Genomic DNA, 23355 nt, shown 5'->3' on the forward strand with positions numbered 1-23355 from the left:
AAACCTTTACATTGACTTCTGGCCTTTGGAACCGCAACTGGACCCTCCAGGAACCTTCAAGCTGCACACCCACGAGGAAGACTCTTCTGCAACATTGTATCCACAGTTCCTGCCAGCTTTGCAACTGTTTCCTTGCAGTGCATCCTCAGAAGACTGCAACTCTTCATCCTGCACAAGAAGAAGGAATCTCCCTTGGAGTGAAGGAGTCACTTGCCTGTAACCACAGGCACCTACAACAAGTGACGACAGGCTGCATGGATCCCCTTACCTGTTGAGCTGCATAGATCCTGCATCACGGGTGGTGGTCCAGAGTAGTCCTCTTGGTCCTCTCTGCCAGCTGTCTAACTTTGGTGGAGGTAAGCCTTTGTCTTCCCACGCCGGACAGCACCCCTGCGCACTGCGTCTCTTGCAGCTGCCAAGGCTTGTTTGCGTCTCCTCCAAGGGATCTTCAGGCGACGTGCAACTCCAGTCTTCAGCACTCCCTCCCTGCAAATCCCAGCCTCCTGTGTGGTTCTCCTGTGGCGTGGGATCCACTTTTGTAGTGCTGCGTGGGCTTCTTCTGTGACTTCTGTTTCCCCATCCTGTGGGACTCCTATGGGTGCTGCCTCTGCTTCTGTGGACTCTCTGAAAAGCTGAGGGTCCCCTGTGACTCCCCCTCCTGGGGAGAGTCCTACTGGACCTTGCTGGTCCCCAGCAGCACCTCTTTTCCACTAACCCCGAGTTTGCCTTTGCCAAGGCTTGTTGGTGGAAATCTTGCACCGACACCCATCTGCAATTTTCGGCGTGGGACATCTTCTGCACCCATCTGGAACTCTTCAGTGGGCTGCAGTGCTGATCTGTTCTTCAGAACTGTCGACCAACTCCTGCGTCCACAGCTGGGTGGGTAGCATCTCCTACTCCTCCTGGACTCCACTGTGACTCTTGGACTTGGTCCCCTCTCTCCACAAGTCTTCTTTCTTCAGGAATCCACTGCTGGTTTTCTTACAGTCTTCTCTGGGTGTCTTCTTTTTCTTGTTTTCCCTCCTTTTGGATGGTTTGGGTAAGTGTTTTACTCCTGCATTCCTGGTTGCAGGGGGGGGGATACTGTGGTACTTATACCTTTGTGGTTTTCTAATACCCCCCAGCTCCCCTCTACACATCTTACTTACCTAGGTGGGGTACCTTATTCGTATTCCATTTTTTAAATATATGGTTTGTGCTCCCCCTAGGGTCACTACTGGTTATTATTGTTTGCACTGTTTTCTGACCTTTTCTATGCCTATTTCTGATTTTAAGTGTATATATTTTGGGTATTACTTACCTCCTAGGGGTGCATCACCTGTCTAGTGATTTGTGACAATCTGTGCCAAAAATAAAGTACCTTTATTTTTGTACAACTGAGTACTTTCTTTCATGTGTGTAAGTGCTGTGTGACTACAGTGGTACTGCATGAGCTTGGCATGTCTACTAGATAAGCCTTGGCTATTCATCCACAGCTACCTCTGGATGACCTGGTTTCTAGACACTGATTACACTTCACTAAGGAGATACCTGGACCGGTATAAGGTGTAAGTACCGGGGGTACCCACCACACACCAGGCCAGCTTCCTACAAAATGCAACACCCATGCATCTTTTACAAACACCTAACGGTATGATCAATGCCAACACTATTGATTATCCACTCCTCAAAATCTCAAACATACCGAATAAACCACTATCCAGACATATCACATACCAGCTCAGTACGGCACATTAAAAACCAGTACAAAGCCAAACAATTCGATCAATGTCAATGTAAGAGGAACAGACAGTATCAACTCCCAATAAGAGCCAAACAGAACAACCTAAGACAGAACTTATATCACCTGCCCACAGGTAATCAACTTTTACCATTCTACTTACTCAGATTGCATCCGTCCTGAACATTACAATAAACCGGTGTGGAAATAACCTGGTTTATAGCTAGGGTTATTCTCTCTTTTGCCTTTCTATCTGAGCTTATCCTACTCCATCACAGGCCTGCCACCTTACTCCCTGCTATACTTCAGTAAACATACCCCTTACAAATCATAAGCTCTCCTTCACAGTAACCATTCCTGCAATACTAACACTTTCTAACCTATCTACTCATGTCTTTATTAACCCCTCCTTGCTATCTCACAAGAACTAACCTCTTTCACCCTCTTTCTTTTCCCATCTTTTAACTCACTTCAATAATTACACATAACTATTAACTTAATATATGACCCTTGAAAATGAAAATAGTTCTTCAATTTCCTTACAGCACAAGACTAGCCCAGTAGCAAACCAAACCAATCTAGAACAATAATCAATAACTGAACTACAGACTAGCGGCTTGATTATGTTATGTTATGTTAAGCAGTACTTAGAAAGCACACATTTACCAAAAGGTATCATGGTACTACAGTATAACTGTGAAAGAGAATGGAAAAAACTAGTATGTGAAGCTGCCATTAGGACTGCAACTCAAACGTTTCGTAAAGAGCCATGTTTTAAAGCACACCTGAAAGCTTTGCTGCGGTAAGGTATTGGATGGCAAATGGAAGGGAGTTTCATTCAGAAGGTTCTAGCACCAAAAACCAGCGGCCACCAACTCATGATTTGCAAAATCTCTGATGCACAAGATTTTCTGAAGCAGAAAGTAGTTCTCTTAACCACCACTTTTTCAGAACATTCCTGGAGCTGCAAGACTCCTGAAACAGGCAACCCTGGTGGAGGAGGAATCCTGACTTCCGCTGGAAGAAGAGGGCTCACAAAAACGCTTGTGAAGCCTGATTATACAAAAGGACGCTAACTGTTCTCCAACAGGCAAGTAGTTGGCCTTCTATTTACCTCTTCAGAGACCAAGAAGCAGCAGGACTTTCAACTCCATTGTTACCAAAGAGGCCTAAGCCCTACTGGCTGGAAAGAGATCTGGTGACCAGAAGCCTTCCATGAGGGGCTGAAATTGTGGCCAAAGCTTTTCCAGTAGCTTGATACTACGTTTGGAGGTAAAACCTTTGACAGGGGGAACCTGCTTGTTGTACCTGAACTCTGCTCCATCACATTCGACCTGAAATTGCACCTAGACCCAGGTCAACAGTGAATTGTTCTTTTCCATGATGATTGACTTCACTAAAATTCTATATGATGGTACTGTAAGATCGCCAGATAAACTGTGGAGGAGGAAGGCTGGGGCAGGCGGGGCAATCGGTGGTCCTGAAGTCTGTTGATCTGTCAGCATCTGCAGTGGTTGTAAGAGTGATTATTTTGTCAGTCAGTCACCACACCTGAGAACAGGATAAGAAATACAAGAAACACAGGTGCAGGAGAGAGAAAAGTGACTTACTTGCTCCCAAATAACTTCATATTAGTAGTGACGGAGCACTTGGAGTAACTCATGTGAACTTGTCACGTTTCAAGACTCTGTTGATGACTGCTATTAAGAATTTACAAATCAGTGCTAGTAATCGGGAAAAGGTGGTTTTGCATGTGGACAGGAAACTGGAGGAAATGCAAACACAACTAGAGGCAAGCATCTCTAAGGTTGGGGGTGAGGGTGCTCTATCAGCTGCCTGACATGAGTAGAGACAGTGAGTACCTGATGGATTCTTCAAAGCTAAGCATCTTGAGTATCCCAGCTATCGAAGTGGATGATGACCTGACGGCAGAAGTGCAGGTATTTCTGCCAGAGGAGGTGCATGAAGGGGATTTTCTTGATGTTCGCAGTGCTCCTAAAGTGGTACAATTGCCCACACAAATCCCAAGCTAAGCTAACAAGGGGCAAAGAGACAAATCTTGGTGGAGTTGTAGAGTTCAACTAAATCCCTGGAACTTGAGGAAGTCCATCATAGAGAAGAGCAAAGTTCTACTTTTTTCTGACCTGAGCACGAGGAACCAATTAAGGATGCAAGAACTGAAGTAAGCTCATCAGGATACTTTCAATGAGACTTCGCTTTGGAGTTCCGGCCAATTTGACTGTGGTTCAGGAGTGAAAGACATATTTGCAGATGTTGCTCTGAGGTTTCTGGCAGGCATTTGGTGGGTGCCAGATGCCACAGATAGCACTGAATTTTCCTGCAAATAAAGCCCAATGCCAACACACTGAGTGGAGAAGCAGGGGGGAGGATACTGGATATTGTGCATGGATTGTATTTTTCATAACATGGGGGTATAGTTTGGTTCATTTTTATGCTGTGCTCCAACCTCACCCACACAGATTAGGTCTGCTAACCAAGGAGCTTGTATGAAGACAGAAAAACAATCTAGAGTTACAGTACAACCTGCAGAACATAGAAGAGCTGTGATTATCTTTAAGATGTCTAAAGGCAGCAGACTGGAAGAAAGGTGTGCAACATGGCCAGCAGCTTCCACTCAATTTTGAATCATGAAGCTGATTCACAAATCGAGTCTACTGAAATGTAGGCACAGTTGGTTCTTGTGCTTTAATTGGATAGTACATTATTTTAGCTTATCTTCGGATCAGGACATTGGCACCTCGGTTCCCTGGCACTCACCTCGCTCTGGTCCATGTGCGCCGCCGCAGAGACGGAGCTTCCCAACCGGCTCCTGACTAAACTCTGTGCCATCATCGCTGAGCAGTGTCTCGTCCCAGTCGAGAACCTGTGTCTGTTCCATGCTGTGGGATGGGAGAGGAAACAAAAAAAAAAGAATTTTAGAACATCTTATGTATTAGTACAAGTAGTTTGTAACAAACAGTTAAGTATTGCGCTTTTACACTATTATGGTAACACCACCGTCTATCACTGAATATGAAATCCAGCATCAGTTACGATGGTAATCAAGCACCACCTTAAACATGTCCCTGTCCTAGGGATCAGCATTTTTTCTGACAGATGGAAACACAAAACATTAAACATCTCATTTTAATAACCTTTGTAAGAACCTTGCTTACTAGCTGAGGGGGTAGGTACCCACCACAAGTTGTAATCACAGTACTCGTCGGAGGGCACCACTAAAGTTGCTAATTGAGCCCGAGCTCAATCCCCTGGTAGCTAAAGCGCAGAGCAGACGCGCTTAAGAGGCAACGTGTAAAAGTATGTATTCAGTACTAAAACAGTAATAAAGTTGAAATGAAAAACAATAAAAATCCCAACATTTAATGAACAAAATGACACAAATCCAGTAAGGGGAACCGAAGATATACATTTTTAAAGTTTTAAGTGAAAATACCGTGAAGAAGCACAAAGTGACACTGGTAGTCACCAGTCACTGTAGAACATGGCCCAGGCACAGCTGGATGCTAATTGCGATGAAGCATGGGTCGGATACATTAACTAGATTGATACAGGTCAAGGATTTTACCTTTTGTCTTTTTCTCTTTATGTTCCAGTCACCACATGAGTACATTTGTAAAGCTCTCCAGGAGCTCAGGGGAGGCACTTAGAGACTTATGGACAGGCAGAGGCGAACAGCAGGGTCCAGTTCCTACTGGTCAGATGGGCAGCTGCAGGAAAAGGCCTCTTGCAGCTTGTTGTGTTTGTGTAGCTTTAACGCGGAGGTCAGCCTTATGACCCTTGAAGCCTACTATTTTGCCCTGCGTACAAGAGAGCAGGTCCAGTTTTCTAGGCTCTTATCAGGTTTCAGACAGAACATTCAGTTCTCTTCTGATCTTCCACAGGTCCAGGCTTGTTCTGAAGTGGGTGCCAAGACATGCTTCCTTTGTGATTGCACAAACTAGTGGGTGAGAATGTCCCTTGAGGACACCCTAACCAATGCAGTACTGGGCCACGCTACCCATTTAGGGCATTTTCTAGATATCCAAAGTCTTTGGCAACACTAAGCTTAGGTACTGAAAACTGGGGGTGAGTTTAGGGGTTGTACTATGGTAACCCTAGTGTCCTTCCACATATAACACAAAAATTGAGTTTTAGGCAGTCCCTGTACCCCCAACAAACTCAGAGATAGACGGTAAAATCAAAGCTGAACATTCAGCAACCAGACAGTGGATACACACAAAAGGTTTTGGCATTCTGTCTCCATCCACAGACGTGTGCCCCAAAACGTCTATGCTGAACACCAGCAGCCCTTTCAAGCAAGAAATTATATTCAAGAAGTATTTGACACACTAATGTCAAAGAGGATGCTTGCAAGCCCACCCCAGGGGTGGCTCTAACCCAGTTCTGGAGCAGCTGTCCCTCCCACTGGAATTGGGGCCTGGATGACTAAAAGGGCAAATGGGGAGGCAGCTTTGGGTATGAGCTACATCTGCTGGTGACAGAGGAGGCCCCTTGGAAGTGAAACACGGGTCTGGGCGCCACCTTCAGGCCTTCCAGTAAGGGGAGGACAACATACCCCCGCACTAAAGGCTTATTGTCCACGTGCTGAGAGCAGTTCCAGCGATGTGGAATTCCTATCACACGATGCCCGGGACATATTGTTTGGCGTCAAGGGCAACAAGTTTTTATGTTTATTTTGTTCCCCCCTGCAGCACAAACTCTTTGGCTGGCATTTTACAGAGAAGGGAACGGTCTGCAGTTGAGGTAATAAATGTGTCTATATGTTAATTCTGTTCGAACTTGTATTTATGGATCATTAATTAAAAGCATTCATTACTAGGGTAAGCACTGTAAATAAAAGTTTTAAGGTCACACTGCACTACTGACAGTGGTTCCAGAAAAAAACTAAAAAATAAAAAAATAAAAAGTGTACACACGTTTGAAAGGTTTTACAATGAGGCTAAATAAAATGTTCCCAGAATGCTCTCTGATGAGATGCAAATGTTTGCAGAAGCTTGTAAGCTAGAGTGATGATTCTTTGTTTTCAAAATAAAATGTTACGAAAAAAATGCAAGTAGGAAAAAAAAATGTTTTGCTACTATAAACCTTTAGGTGCTATTTCTTTGAAGCATCATTAAGTAAAATGTACTGATGCATGCTAGTATTTCCCAAAAATATTCCTAATAGAAAAATCAGTGTAAACATTTTAAACAAGGTTATGGGAAGCACGAAAATAAACAAGCACTGGCAAAGTCAACCGATCCAACATTTTTTGTGAATCCTTTGGTTTCGTCAATGTGTGTCTTGTTTTGACATAGCTTTTGTAACTCTTTGTTGTGGGAGCTGCCAGGCCCTCACCACTGTAACAAACTTTGGCAAAAAGAAAAAAAGGTTTTTGGTCTCAAAAAGCACACTGCATAATAGTGGCATAATAAATGCCCCACAGCACCCATCCAGGGGGCCAACTCAGCACAGCACTGGCCCAGAGTCTCGGGGGAGGGGGGTAGCTTCAATGTTCTTTGCAGGAGGCCCCCTCCAGTTTCTTTACATCACTGACTGCCACAGTGGTCCCTGCCAGTGAACAAAACTACTTTTTGTGCCAATATGCTCCTTTTGGAAGAGCAGAATTTGATCACTCACAGTAAAACCAGCCGACAGATAGAGAGAGCAATAAAAGTTTGGTAAAAACAAAATGTCTTTGTTAACGCCAGACCCAATAAGGGGCAGCATTCTCAAAGAAAGTCAAAAAAGAGCACCCATGTAATGTATCTTAGAATTATTGGCTTTCATGAATTCACAAGAGCTTACAGAAGTAGAACAGGAAATCGTACTCCTAGAAAATATTTGTTTACTGTATTTTAGCACAAGCAAAAAGTGCATGTGTAAATTTGCTCACGTGAAAATCTAATGAGCGATTACAAATTTACTTTCCCTCCAACGCTGGAAGAACTTCTACTTCTGCCCTGGTCAGGAGTACATTGCCAACCTTTCTCATCACGGGAAAAGATTAGAGAAGAGCTGGTGAAAATCCTTAAAGCATGTAAGGTAGTAGGTTTGCAGACTCAAAGGCATTCCAGCCCTAGAACTATTGCTTTCTGCTTCCTCCAGCACCAGTGTGCAGATCTGCAGAAAGGTGGCAAAATAAGGAAATTGCTACAGTAGGGATTGAAACTGCAAGTATTCAAGCCCTACTATGTAGTAGCCCTGGCATAATCAGAGACGCTATTATCAGAGCTCTTACACAATGAGATTGCTGCCATAATTTGCCACCGCACTACATGCCATCAAAGGGCCAAGTAGATTTTTTTTATTGGACAAGTAGATTTAAGAAGCAACACGTCCCGTGGACGGGTAGATATTTTAGGAAATTCCACACCCGAGTTCACACCTCATCACAGGGGAGTAATCAAGCTGCCAGCTAAAGATGAATACACTTCAAGGCAAAAGACAGTGTTTCTACCTTTTCGGTGTTAGACAAATTTCAACGTTACCATTAAATTGGATTTTGTTTGCCTATTGAACAGTCCTTGAAATATTTCTCAAGCGGTTACAAAACTAAAATGAGTTTTAATGTAATCCAGCGTTTCCATGTGGAAACAGCCAGCCTTGTTACAGTAAAAAGAACGTTTATACACATTTAACCTATAAGGACATGTGGAATATTAAACTTCTACATGGCCTACTTTTAACTACCATGTACCCTAGCTTATGGGCAACAAGGTCAACCTTAGGTATGATATCTAAAAGGAAGATTTAGACATGTCAAAAGGGGTTTATTTTGACAGGTTTAATTTGCAGTTTAAACCTGCACAGCCATGCTACTGGTGGCAGGACTGCAGCCATGCTGTCCTATGTTACTGTAGTGGCTGGCACAAGGAGTGCTGCAGCACACTGGAGACATTTAACTTACAGGCCCTAGAAACGCTGTGGGTACCATATACTTGGGCAGTATGTGCCATACTGTGGCCCGCAAGTCGATTTTTGGTGGGTCTCAAAAGTCCAAGCACTAAAGAAGCCTTTCAATTATGTATTTATCTTGTCACATTTGCTTCGCTTCGAAGACAGAGGTCAAATGTCAGACTATGTGTTCCAACAAATAGCTGCATTTTATTTAACATGCAGATTATTGTTTACAAACTCCTTCCACTTTGCAGTCTGAGAAAGAAAAGTAAAGTGAATTATGTGACAAACTTACTGGGGTACAAGTTTGAGAAAGGAAAGGCTGTAGTATGTCTTTTGTTTTGTAACACACAGATGTAAATATCTGTAAATGAACTGTACATATTCAGCAGTTAGGAAAGCATTTTTTGGTTTTTATTTAAAAAAACCTTTTTATTGGCATTTCAGTCAGAAGCAAACTTTGTAAATCAGTGATATGAAATACAAGGATAGTTATACACAGTACAATGTCAGTATGTACCAGGTAATCAGTAAATATTCATCCACTTCTTTACTAACCCCATTAGTAACCCCAGTGTTACTACACGGGTCCATCCGCCCTTGGTCCCAAGCATGCCAGGTGGCAGCCGATACGCAAATGCACAACTATCCCTGATATTTGTTCCATTTCCCCCACACTTTGTTCCATTTATGTGGACATCCTTTACTTTCAAAGACTGCTTTCTCTGCCTGCATACGCCAGTCCATATCTCTTTTCCATTCTTCAAAGGGCAGTTCGCCTTCAATGGGTTTTGTTTGGCCACCGTCAAACCCAGGGTCACCCACATGCTGTCCATGCGGGTAAGATCTGTGTCGCACCAGATATTCAAAAGGCACCACTTGGACCCTGGTCCCAGCCCACCTCCACACACACACTCTGTACCACTCAAGCTCAGTAGTGCCACGGCACTGGGCAATGCCACATGATATGGTAGAATGTACCCATTTTCAGTGGAGTTTCAGCTGCATAGTAACTTCTGTGAAGGATCTTCAGCTGTGCAAGACGTAAGCAAGCATGTATGACCACCTCCAGTGGAAAGGCCAGGGCCTCGGGCCACTCGTCATCCTCTATACCACCAAGGTCCCTCTCCCAGGCTTCCTTCAGTCAGGTTAGAGTATCAGGGAAATTATTTAACAGTTTTCGGTGAGGGAGATTGCTTTGTTGGGCAGGTAGTCATCAAGTAGCCTTTCTTCAAGGGGAGATGATCTGGGAGCTGCTCCCCCTAGGGATCGCTGTATAGAGCGCATGAAGTATCTGCAAACATCTGTATAGCTCTGTGGGAGCTAACTGATAGTTTGTAGTTTTGTAAGTGGGAGTACCTCACTGCCCTTCCACAGGTCCCCCACTAGGGACAGGCCTATGAGGTCCCATTTGTCGAATCCCCTCTGGAGAGCCAGGCTGCCAAAGTGTGCTGTGTCCCACAGGAGTGTATCCTGTGTGATCTTTCCTTCCCATGCAAATGTGAGTGATGCTACACCAGATCAATGGATGAAGAGGGCTGGCTGAAAGCACAGCTATGTATCTAGATGTATGTATTTTTATATGGAGTTTCTGTTGAAAACAAAAAGATCTTGGCTAATTCTAGACCTAAAAGTGCCAAGAGACTCCTATGGGAGGTAGACACTATGTAAAATTCTGTTAAATGATCAATCAACATTATTACATTAGTAACCCATTTTTGCATCACATCAATAACATGGTGCTTCATTATACTAGTAACAAAATACATCATTTAATCAATGCCCAGCGACTCATCTACCAGAATTGAGGTGCCAAACAGTTACCCACTTAAGCTCACCATGACAATCCTTCCATTTGCACCATTTAGGTCAATCAGACATCTATTTCGATTTGTGATAAATGGGGTTGCGTTTCACACTGTGTTTAAAATAAAGGTCATGCTATATGTGATCTATGATTTTTATAGGCTTCTGTATTTCACAGTTTTAACCACTTTGTTACTGTAATTTTTACTCTGCATAAATGTATCTAAGTAAGTTAGATTTTAATATATTTATACGGCCTTGTGTGATGTTCAGTGCAGCTAATATTGTTCATCTTTCATTTTTTTATATCTTACCCAGTTTTTTTTATTTATTCTTGTAATCCTCCACTTTTCCTTTTTCAAAACTTTGCCCAGCCTAATTTAATGAGCGATCTGACATGCCTGTTTAATAATAAAAGTTTCTGTAGGGGTTATATTCATTTACCACTGAAAAATTATACGATTGCGATATTTTGCTTTTAGTATGTTTATGTCTATTGTACTAATGCTGCATCTTGCAAAACTTGAGACATTACTGCCATAAGTATATCTGAAGCTGCAGAGTTCATTACATGCCACTGAGTATGTGGTGATACCATCTCCCAAAAGACTGTGACCTCACACCATCATAAGACACCACATAACATAAAACTGGCAGATCTGGTTACCAAACGATCTGTAATGTTTCTCATGCAAACTCCTTGAAGCATAGTAGTGCAACAATCACAGAGCATTCCCAATTCCGGATTCTAAATGCAGTCGGTGCAAGTCAGAATTCAACCCCAAAAAAGGAACTGAAATGGGGAGGTTGCATAGGGGTGGGGAAAGGATGTGATGTCAGGGCAATGTACTGATACATTAGCTGTTAATATAGATCTAGCAGATCAATTTCATGGCAGATGTTCAAGATATCTGCATCAGATATAGTTGCATACAGTGAATACAAATGGACATAATGTACCTAGAACATAGCCTTTCAATCCAGCATTCAGAAGATGCTCCTAGTGATGGGGTAGACGGAATGCCTAATTTGTAAAACAGTGTCCCACTAGGCCCACTATTTTACTCAGAAGCTCGTATGCAGTGTTGATTTCACCTTGTGCCTCTTCATCCACCACCAGACACTTTCTACTCCTGTATCTCACGCTTTCTGTACTTTTCAACCTTGCTTTCTTTCTCTGCCACTATTTTCTGCCTTTCTCTCCTTCCTTCGTTTCCCCATTTGAGTTTCTCCCTCTCTCTTGCTCTAGGTCAAAGTCTGATGCAGGAAAAATAAGAGTCTGTCCCCGCAAATGAGTGCCGGTGGGCCCCACCAGCAAACACGGCTCAAATGAATCACTGAGTAGATAATGCTTTATCAGCAAAATGCAAACCAGCAATCTGACTGAAATCTAGTGAACGCCTCTTCAATTGCTGTAATCTAGACTGCAAGAAAGGGAAAACACAGAAGCCAGACTTCTCTTCTGATGCTGTGTATCATATGGCTCACATCTCTGTAACATTCATGTTCTACCTCTGCTGAAGCTCATCCGTGTGACGATAGGAAGTGGAAGGTGAAATTGAGCACAGCAACTGCAACATATCCATGTGATATTTTTAAACGCTTGGTGGTGGTTAGAAGCTGGATGCCCAGCTATCATTTAGTGATGAATGCAGGAAAGACCAAGCTGGATGAAACAAACCTTCTAACGTTAGGTAACCGAGCGCTCTGAATCTCTCCCCTTCCAGTATTCTAAGTTAGAAATGCTGGCTGTCTAATAAGCTCATGCTGGAACCATAGTGAAAAGGCTAGGTGTACTGTGCGCCATGTCACTTTTCCACATAAGCTCCTTCCATCAATTATAAAGTAGGTTTCTTCCAATAGTAGTAGGTATTAGTTCTCCAAATTATCTACAAGAAGTGGAACCAAAAATCTGGCGTTTGCACGATTGTGGGACATGACCACATTCCTTTCTCTACAGCCTCTCTCCATTAGCTTCCTGAGAATCAACTTCAAGGCCTTGTAAATTACATTTAGAGCCCATCATGACCTGGAGCCTCCTTCCTCGAGCAGTTCACCAGCTATCAGTCAGTGAGTGTTTGGAGTTGGCCTGCCTAATCACCACCACAGACTCAAGAGACAGCAAACAAGGAGAAGGTCCTTCATGTTGCCAACAACCTTTTTCCAGTTACTCTATGCAAGCTCGGGAAACATCAAAACTTTTTGTTCTTATAAAGTCATTAGGTAAACGACGATCTGAGACAAGAAGAAAAAGTGTGACTTCTATGCTGGCGTCAATAAAAAGCTTCATGGTAACATTGAGCTTCCTACCATAACAACACCCACACAGATGAATGTGAAGTAAATTACGTCACTGCGGTAGTAAAACCCAGGGAGAAACAGGACGCCACATTGGAGGAACACCAACAGACACACAATATGGTTATTCCCCGCCTATGGACTCAGTGCCCACGCATAACTCACATCTCTAGGGTGTGTACAATTGTTATATGTGCCAAACACACCCCAGGACAAACCACAGACTACAATGACTGCTCTCACACGAGACGCGCTACGATAGCACGGTCCCAGAAGCCATCCTAGATTAAAGAAATACAAACATAGCATCTATTTTGGGTTGTATAGTTTCCTTTGTTTCAGGAGATTTCAGAGTTGTTCAACATTGACCATCAATAGATGATTCAGTCATTGCTTTCCGTAGCGTTATTTTGATCAGGTCGTTTTTAGTTCTGGTGTTATCCAAGACCTTTTGATTTTACTAAAATTATATGTAGAGGGCTTTCAGTCTGTTCTCTCCATCCACGGGTCTGTAGTTGTCAGTCTCTAGAATGAACTAACCCACTTCAGCCACTTGCTAACTTCACTGTAAGTTACTTCATTCTGCTCCTTCACAAAGAGCATATAGATACAAAGGAGTTACCTCCAGTACTAGTGACTAATACGGCTGTCTGCTTCGTGAGGCCAAAAAACATATATTTTTCGATTTTAGCTGAAGTACTTTGTTTTTTTAAATATATTGAAGAGGGCGTGGCAGCTACTCAAAAATAAAGTTTCACAAAAACCATGCCAAAACAAGCACAGTCAAAGTTAAAAGGCTGGCAGCCAACACAGACCTATTAGCTTTACAAATGCTTGTTCACATTATAGACTTGTAGTTCTGCATCTTTAATGGAATGATTGAAGTACAGGTACCAGAATGTAACTAAACAGTGGAAAGGCCAAAGGGTCTCGTTTTAACTTGTCGACACATGTAAAGAGGCATTCCAAATTTACACTGACGTGTTTCAAACACAAAATCGGTTCTTCACATTAAGGACTGCCCTATTGGCTTTGTCAAGATGTATTACTTTCCGTATAGAATGCACACAGGAGGGGAATAATAGAACAGGTAGGCTACTCCTACTCAGACAAACTTAACATATTTTAAATTGTAACTAGCTGAAGAGAGGTTATTTCAAGTTGTTACGTACGATGCAAGTAGCTCATTCAGTTGTTTTTATTTTTCTTCCAATGTTGGGATTTGTGGTACTGTATTTATAACAAAAGGAACAACATTTTCAAGTACCTCAATGCAAAGGACAACAGGACTGGATAAGCTATTCACTACTGACATAGTATGCTTTTTGGTTTAAAAAAAATATATATATAAAAAAAACTACAAACATTTAATTACATTTTTCTTTTACAATAAAGAAATTATAAAATACACAAAATGAATTATTTACATAGATGAGCCGCTTTAGTTAGTTGCCCTAGTCTCACAGGTGTTATTCCAAATCACTGCTTATTGCAGAAGCATCATTTCACCATCCTCTGTTGTTCTAGCGATTCTGCCAGGTCTCCCAGAGCCCCTCCTGTTGCAGTTAGAGAAGTCAGGCACAAGATTCCATCTCATGCCTGTCTAAAATGTACATTCTGGTGTATACTTTAACCACAGCTTCCCCAATCCTGTAAACATTCCCCAGGCATCAAGCTGGATCTAGAAACTTTAAAGCAGTGCTCTTTCGCGGTTAGGGTGTTGCGCTGCTCCGCATCAACTTTCTTCTGCTCTGAAAGTGACAAGCAGTGCTGCATGCATACAAGTGCCACCCACGTGCATTGACATCAGTTCCTCTCTTTCTGCTCCTCCAGATGCAAATCCAGAGCTACTCCCTAGTCTTTCAGGACCTTTTTATTAACAAAATATTCCAGGGTGCAAGGGAACGTCACCTCTTAAGACAAGAAGGGTTCAAGCCATGTAGGGACTGTTGCAAACGTATCTGCGACAGACCCTCACTTAGTGGGTCTATGAGACTTGGGTAGAGCATAAGTCCAGGGACAGTGATTGCTGCGCCCAAATGAATCTGAAGGCCATACGGTACTGCAAGATGAAGCTGTATGTTGTCAAACACTGGAAAATTTGACACTGCGAGCGAGCAAAGTTGAACGGAAAGTCCAGTTGCCATGACAGATCATTGTTGCGGTCGAAGTCTTCAGGTCAGTTCAAGAAGAAGCATAAGTAAATCAAGCTGGAAATGGCTCCTTCCCACTTCCCTCGGACTCCGGAGAGGGCATCAATGTGCCACCCGGTCTTGCTCCTAATACCCATCATCCTGAGTCTGGTCCCAATGCATCCGAATTTCCAGGTCTGACAGCAACATAGTAATAAGTAGAGGTTTTCAGCAAGGTCATGCTGTGCATTTTCAGCACTTTACTGTTTCCCCCGGCATGCCTGCAGATTCGGCTTCTAGTCAGGCTTCCGCTAGAAGGCCCTCCTTCGCCACTGTCTGTACCCCTCTGAACCTGCATTGAGGTCAGCACTGACTCCAGTGCAGACTTCAGTGCCGGCACCACCCTCTGTGCCTGTTCGCTTTGCAGATGCCATCAGCTGTGGAGGAGAATCTGCAGCCTTTTAGCTGTACTACTCTGAGCAGAATCCATCATGACTGACCAAGGCCACGCTCGGCTCTCATCAGAGCACAGCCCAATGGCAATCCTTCCGACTCTGACACTCTCACCTCAGCACAGGGTGAGAGCCAAAACTATGCACGATCTCTTCAGCACAAACTTGGACAATGACAATTTTGATCAAGGGGATGATTTTGTCCCCCATTGTGCTGTGGAAAACTGGAATGAACACCTCCAAGATGACAGTGGCTTGGATACTCTTCCATATACTGGCTGTGATTCTGCTGCTGACGCAGACACTGAGGTAAGTGCCTCCTTCCACCCTGTTATGCAAAGGGTGACAAAAGTATCAGACCTACAACTCCCAATTATGAAGGTGAAAACTAGGGTTCTGACAGAGGTACTTCAGCCTGTTCTAGCATCTACATGAAATGAGGCCATTGCAAATACCCTGGTCGGCACTTGGGAGACATCATATTCAGGACTACCAATGAATAGGCAGGTCGCTCAAGACCATCACCCAGCACCAGGCAACACAGCTTTTCTTAAACAACATCATATGAGATTGCTTGTGCAGACATCCACCAGAATGTAAATCCAAAAACCATACCCTACCACTCTCCACCTGATTGTGAGTCTAAGAGAAGAGAGACATTTGGCAAATTTATGTTTTCCTCTACATGCTTTGCTCTGCAATCAGAAAACACCACCAGTCTTGTAGGCCACTACTCCAATGCCCTAAGAGACAAGGAAACCCAAGACTGTCAGGGAGTTCTAGATGACCACCAGGCGTCCCTAACCCAAGCTATCCAGGAAGTCCCCAATGCAGCAAAGGTGGTGACCTGCTCTGCCTCGGACACGACTGACTGCCTGAGTCAGGCAATAGGTACGGGTGTGGCACTTCGGTGTAATACCTGGATGAGGTCTTTGGGTTTCTCAGGGATGCCCAGGCCTCCCTAATAGACATTCCATTTGATGGCTCTCGTCTTTTTTGTGACAAAGGGGAGTTGGACCTAGAATGGTTTGAAGAAAGCAGGGCCACAGCATATTCTTTGGCTCTGTTAATCCACCCCCCCTCCCCACCAGACAATTGCACTCGCAAAACAAATACTATTCGGGCTGAATCACAGCTTTATTTCATGCCCCCAAGGGGCATATTATTTTATGGTTGAATCCAAATATCAGAAAAGACTGCAAATGATCTGCAATGGTAGCTTCTGGACCACGTTTGGATCAGTGGCAGACACCTTTTCATATATCACTCAGATTTGACAGTGAGGACAGATGTCAGTAGGGGAAGCCTGACTCTGCCTCAATTTGTTGGGGATGAAGTGATTCACTTGGTGTTGAAGGACTTCCAATCCATCGGAGGAAGGCTGGTGCAGGTGCTCACGGACAGCACAACCGCCACCTGGTACTGAAGTAAGAAGGGCAGGATATGGTGTTGGGTCTTGTGTCAGAAGGCTCTATGCACCTGGAATCATACCAAATTATCATCCATTCGCATTTTTAAACAATATCAAAGTTACCTACTATTTAAGGGAATTCCTTAGGTTTACTTCTAGGTTTTTTGGGGGGTAATTCCACCTTTATCCACTATAAATGATGCATATATCTATAGTTTAAGATTGGTGTAACTCCCATTTGGGGTATAACCTTGATCTCCATTGCATTTAGTGTGTTTACTTTGTTCTTGTTGGAGGGTGTGTGATGAATGCTCCTCTCTCTTTGTTAGATGACCAATCCATCAAACCCACCTATCAACTCCCACCCTCAAACCTAGTGTGGTCCCTACATCTGTTCCAAGAGCATGCACTGTATTATCCGGTGCATTCTTTTCATTTCATTGGAACTTGCGTGCAGAGGTCAAGGTGACATCTCATTCAGAAATGCTTAAGAGGAGAAGTGTAAGGGAGTTAATGAGGTTGATCCTAAAATCAATTACCATAGCATGGCTGCATAGAATTAAATTAACATTTAATCCCGGGAAAGAGACTGGTGCATCATAAGAAGATTCTAGGATATGCACAGCTTGGTTGATATAGGTTAACGCAGATCCACTTATTTAGACATGTAAACGGAGACCATCTAGACTTCAATGGGAACTACTAGTTACGTTTCAGATTACTATGTAATCTGGCGGATAGAATGCATGCATCAAAAGGTCTACCAGCTGTGATGGATTACTCAGGGGATGAGTGGCAGAAGACCACTTATTAATGAGGTAAGATCAGATCACTAGGTGTTGTAGGGGCAGTGGATGAGAGGATGGTGGAAAGGTAGTAGAAACAAGTGAATGGAAAGGTGAGAGTGAGATGCAGATAAGAAGGTTTTTGAAGGGGAGGATTTGATAGTGGAGGACAGCAGACAGGAAAAGATGGAGAGTAGGCTGGTAAGTTGTAACGAAGAAGATGAGAATGTGGACGCTGTGAGGGCAGACCATATGTTTGTTTACTAAATTCTTCACATCTGACATTACGGCTGCATTCAAGAGATACATAATTTGTTGCATCTCTCACCTCCTGACATGCAAGTAAGGCAGCATTTAATTGTTAGCATCTTCATGATCCATGGATGGCATCAGCCCACAAAGATACTCAAAACAAATCAAGCAACCAGGAGCTCTGAACACAGCATTGAGACTGCTCATTCAGACGCCTGCACACAGAAACCGCTAAGAAAACCCGACACACACAGGCTGCTATTACATACTAAATAACATGCAGTGTAGCTCTCCTAAATCCCTCTACCCATGAACACGTAGAGCATCCCGTCTATAAAGGCAATCAGACCTTCTCCCCTTGCTTGTCCCAGACACCGTACTTCTAACATGCTGGATATAAGCTACATGTTCCATTCATTTCACAAGCACTGAGCAGCTTTTTCAGGATGAAGTATGGCACCTCTCTAGAGACCACGTAGCTCCTAGACCCGTAGGACCACCACTGGGCTGAGAAGTCATTTCTGGGGTACCACAGCATTCACGGTCTAAGTGCAACCGGTTACATGCGTGCCTCTTTTCTATGCCCAGAATTGCCAATTGGTTAAAAAAAAAAAAAAAAATCGCTAAATAATTGCTACATTACTGACTTCTGATCAAGGAGACAGTACCTGTCATTAACTCGCTCCCAAGTGGCAAAATTTTAAGAATTAACATAATGTGCACACTATTCCAATTCTGCACCTTTGTTTCCTCAAATAGATACACGGAATCAATTTTAAATTAACTAATTTTCCGTTTGAATCGTGCTCAAACATTCTAGTGCACAAACTTGCTTCTTTAAAAGCAGGGAAGTGAATGGAAGAGCGGCGGCCGTGATGGGCGCAGAAGAGAACATGGAGCTGCCTGCAAGTCTGTTACTCTGTGTGAATGGATGTACGGACATCTAATGGGCTGCGCCTGTTTTCCAGAACAGCTGCAGGTGAAGAAGGGTAGGGATAGATTTGTAGCTGTTAATGCATAAGTAGGTGAGGCGACCAAGCACAATACTTAAGGAAACCACATGAAGTTGCATTTAAACCCACTCTTCAGATGTTTGTTGGATTTGTCCGTTTCCAGGTTGACATGGAATAGCTTTTTTTTTCACCAAGGGAGCAGATGCTGTAGAGTGGATGGTGTTAACACGCTACGTTGTCTCGCCTGTATCTCCCACATGGTTAGATCTACCCTTGTGATTTTTGATTCTTTATACAATCACAGGTTTTGGCACTTTCAACAACTGCCATTGGAAAAATTGGTAAACTGCTTTGCAGTCGAGTTTATTTTTGCTTCTTGCTAAAGCTATTTTTGATAATAAAGATATGTGGGTCGGTGTAATGCTCCTGCGTTGCCTCATTTAATGTTATTTTTCATGTAAGTGGGTTTAAAACCTATTGTCACTTCCAGCAATCTGTGACTTACATCTCAGGAGATGTTATTTCCTGTGCTGGGACGGTCGTGGAGGTAAAAGGTCATGTGGTGTAATTTCCTGTAATATCACATTCTACTAATAAAAAAATAAATAAAAAAAAAAACTCACAGAAAGCTTAGAAGTGTAATGATGGGGAGGAGGGTGGAAAGTTGATGGAGATGAGGAAGGGGTGCCGACGCAGAGGAGGACGGGGTGCTGAAGGAGCAAAGCAAGATGGGGAAGTGGAGAAGTTGAGAGGGTGGGGAGGTGGGGTGAGAACAGAGAGGGGTAGAAGAGAGGGACACTGTGTAGAGGAAGGGGTGCTGATGGAGAGGAGGGAGGGGTGCTGTTGGAGAGGAGGAAGGTTTGCTGAAGAGGAAGGAGTGCTGATGGAGAGGAGGAAGGAGTGCTGATGGAGAGGAGGAAGGGGTGCTTATGGAGCAGTGCAGGATGGGGAAGTGAAGGAGTTGGGCAGGATGGGGAGGTGGGGATGAGAACAGAGGGATAAAGGAGAAGGACAGTTCGCAGAGGATGGGTGCTGATGGGGAGGAGGGAGGGATGCCGATGGAGAGGGAGGATGGGGTACCGATGGAGAGGGAGGATGGGGTACCGATGGAGAGGGAGGGAGGGGTGCCGATGGAAAGGGAGGGAGGGGTGCTGAAGGAGAGGGAGGAAGGGTCGCTGATGGAGGGATGGGGTGCTTAAGCAGAGGGAGGAAGGGGAGAGGAGGATGGGGTGCTGAAGAGGAGGATGGGGTGCTGAAGAGGAGGATGGGGTGCTGAAGGGGAGGGAGGGGGGTGCTGAAGGGGAGGGAGGGGGGTGCTGAAGGGGAGGGAGGGGGTGCTGAAGGGGAGGGAGGGGGGTGCTGAAGGGGAGGAGGACGGGGTGCTGAAGGAGAGGAGGACGGGGTGCTGAAGGAGAGGAGGACGGGGTGCTGAAGGAGAGGAGGACGGGGTGCTGAAGGAGAGGAGGACGGGGTGCTGAAGGAGAGGAGGGAGGGGTGCTGAAGGAGAGGAGGGAGGGGTGCTGAAGGAGAGAGAGGAAGGGGTGCTGATGGAGAGAGAGGAAGGGGTGCTGATGGAGAGGGAGGACGGGGTGCTGATGGAGAGGGAGGACGGGGTGCTGATGGAGAGGAGGGAGGAGTGCTGATGGAGAGGAGGGAGGGGTGCTGATGGAGAGGAAAGAAGGGGTGCTGATGGAGAAGAAGGAAGGGGTGCTGAAGGAGAGGAGGACGGGGTGCTGAAGGAGAGGAGGACGGGGTGCTGATGGAGAAGAAGGAAGGGGTGCTGATGGAGAGGGAGAACGGGGGCTGATGAAGAAGGGAGGGGTGCTGAAGGAGAGGGAGGATGGGGTGCTAATGGAGAAGAAGGAAGGGGTGCTGAAGGAGAGGAGGACGGGGTGCTGATGGAGAAGAAGGAAGGGGTGCTGAAGGAGAAGAAGGAAGGGGTGCTGAAGGAGAGGAGGGAGGAGTGCTGATGAAGGAGAGGAGGGAGGAGTGCTGATGGAGAAGAAGGAAGGGGTGCTGATGGAGAGGGAGGACGGGGTGCTGATGGAGAGGGAGGACGGGGTGCTGATGGAGAGGGAGGACGGGGTGCTGATGGAGAGGGAGGACGGGGTGCTGATGGAGAGGGAGGACGGGGTGCTGATGGAGAAGAAGGAAGGGGTGCTGATGGAGAAGAAGGAAGGGGTGCTGATGGAGAAGAAGGAAGGGGTGCTGAAGGAGAGGAGGGAGGGGTGCTGAAGGAGAGAGAGGAAGGGGTGCTGATGGAGAGGGAGGACGGGGTGCTGATGGAGAAGAAGGAAGGGGTGCTGATGGAGAGGGAGGACGGGGTGCTGATGGAGAGGGAGGACGGGGTGCTGATGGAGAGGGAGGACGGGGTGCTGATGGAGAAGAAGGAAGGGGTGCTGAAGGAGAAGAAGGAAGGGGTGCTGAAGGAGAGGAGGGAGGAGTGCTGATGGAGAGGGAGGACGGGGTGCTGAAGGAGAGGAGGGAGGGGTGCTGATGGAGAGGAGGGAGGGGTGCTGATGGAGAGGGAGGATTGGGTGCTGATGGAGAAGAAGGAAGGGGGGCTGATGGAGAGGAAGGAAGGGGGGCTGATGGAGAGGAGGGAGGGGTGCTGATGGAGAGGGAGGATTGGGTGCTGATGGAGAAGAAGGAAGGGGTGCTGATGGAGAAGAAGGAAGGGGTGCTGATGGAGAGGGAGGACGGGGTGCTGATGGAGAGGGAGGACGGGGTGCTGATGGAGAAGAAGGAAGGGGTGCTGAAGGAGAGGAGGGAGGGGTGCTGATGGAGAGGAGGGAGGGGTGCTGATGGAGAGGAGGGAGGGGTGCTGATGGAGAGGGAGGACGGGGTGCTGATGGAGAGGAGGACGGGGTGCTGATGGAGAGGAGGACGGGGTGCTGATGGAGAGGAGGACGGGGTGCTGATGGAGAGGAGGACGGGGTGCTGATGGAGAGGGAGGATGGGGTGCTGATGGAGAAGAAAGAAGGGGTGCTGATGGAGAAGAAGGACGGGGTGCTGATGGAGAGGGAGGACGGGGTGCTGATGGAGAGGGAGGACGGGGTGCTGATGGAGAAGAAGGAAGGGGTGCTGATGGAGAAGAAGGAAGGGGTGCTGATGGAGAAGAAGGATGGGGTGCTGATGGAGAGGGAGGACGGGGTGCTGATGGAGAAGAAGGAAGGGGTGCTGATGGAGAAGAGGACGGGGTGCTGAAGGAGAGGAGGACGGGGTGCTGATGGAGAGAGAGGATGGGGTGCTGATGGAGAAGAAGGAAGGGGTGCTGATGGAGAGGGAGGACGGGGTGCTGATGGAGAAGAAGGAAGGGGTGCTGAAGGAGAGGAGGGAGGGGTGCTGAAGGAGAGGAGGACGGGGTGCTGAAGGAGAGGAGGGAGGGGTGCTGATGGAGAGAGAGGAAGGGGTGCTGATGGAGAGAGAGGAAGGGGTGCTGATGGAGAGAGAGGAAGGGGTGCTGATGGAGAGGGAGGACGGGGTGCTGATGGAGAGGAGGGAGGGGTGCTGATGGAGAGGGAGGATGGGGTGCTGATGGAGAGGGAGGATGGGGTGCTGATGGAGAAGAAGGAAGGGGTGCTGAAGGAGAGGAGGACGGGGTGCTGATGGAGCAGTGGAGGGAGGGGAAGTGGAGGAGTTGGGCAGGATGGGATGGTGGGGGTGGGAACAGAGGGATAGAGGAGAAGGACAGTGTGGAGAGGATGGGAACGCGGTGGAAGAGGAAGGTAAGACTGTTGAGAGAGATGGGAAGTTAATGATCGAATACAGAGATACGAACTTGCGTAAGAGGATGTGAACACGTTTGATAGAAGAAAACAAGTCACGGTGGAGGCGTATGGCGGAGGTGAGAGTGCCCCGCGTCCGCTCCTTACCTGCCCCGTCCGTGATCTCCGCCCGGTGCCCCTTGTTAGTGTTTTAACGCATGAACATGGTCCATGTCCTCAACTACTTCCGGGTCGCGTGATAACCAATCCCGCGGTGGGACTGTTGTGGGCGTCATCGGGAGCGGGAGGGCCTCGTACGGTGTAAGGTGGCCTCGGAGTGGAGGCTTTTCGTGGCCCCAGCCAATCACAGCCGCCGCTCGTTATTCTCGAGCGCTGATTGGCTGTATGAGTAGGCGCGTGCCTCGGCGGAGTGTAAACACCGTTGGCGGGTCCGGGGCTGGGTTTCCAGGCCGCGCTCTGCCCGGGCAGCTCCTCTGTGCGGCCCGCTGGCGGGCGGGGGAGTGGGGCGGGCCTGGGTGCAGACCGTGCGGGCAGGGCACTGACCTGTGCCCGTGTACGCGAGACACGCGGCGTGGAATGCCAGAGTGATTTACCACAAAACACGTTTCATGGTTCAAAATTACAAAAAAAACAGAGTCGTAATATAAGTTGTTCTATTGTGAAACATGCAAAAAGAACAGATGATGGACAGAATGCGGAACCAAACACTCATCCCCCAGTCACAGATCTGGGTTTAATCCATCGTTTTTTTGCTCACCATGCCACCCCAGTCTGGGCCCAGCCATGTGCAAATCAGTCTTGACCCTGTTCCCCCTGGGAACGGTCCAGCCCAGGTCCTCCCTGGACCGGAAACAAGCATCCTGGGACCGGTTTCTGGGTATCACCATTCATCAGCCATGCAAGCTGCAACCTATGAAA

The 23355-nt window shown here is 46.1% G+C and overlaps 1 protein-coding gene across 3 annotated transcripts in view; it reads right to left on the bottom strand.

The window, feature by feature from the left end:
• The window catches only part of MDC1 (mediator of DNA damage checkpoint 1), a 133462-nt gene extending 110749 nt beyond the window's left edge, over positions 1-22713 (bottom strand). For 2 of the 3 annotated variants that reach the window (XM_069241835.1, XM_069241833.1), the window contains exons 1-2: positions 22585-22713; positions 4499-4620 (exon numbers count right to left, since the gene is read on the bottom strand). In XM_069241835.1, the coding sequence (XP_069097936.1) occupies positions 4499-4619 (121 nt within the window). In that variant the 5' untranslated portion in view covers position 4620; positions 22585-22713. Of the gene's footprint in view, positions 1-4498; positions 4621-22490 lie in introns of all 3 variants that reach the window. The other variant, XM_069241834.1, reaches the window with a different exon arrangement.
• Between the last annotated feature and the right edge of the window lie 642 nt (positions 22714-23355).

This window comes from Pleurodeles waltl, chromosome 6 (genome assembly GCF_031143425.1).
Source record: "Pleurodeles waltl isolate 20211129_DDA chromosome 6, aPleWal1.hap1.20221129, whole genome shotgun sequence".
Lineage (NCBI taxonomy): Eukaryota > Metazoa > Chordata > Amphibia > Caudata > Salamandridae > Pleurodeles > Pleurodeles waltl.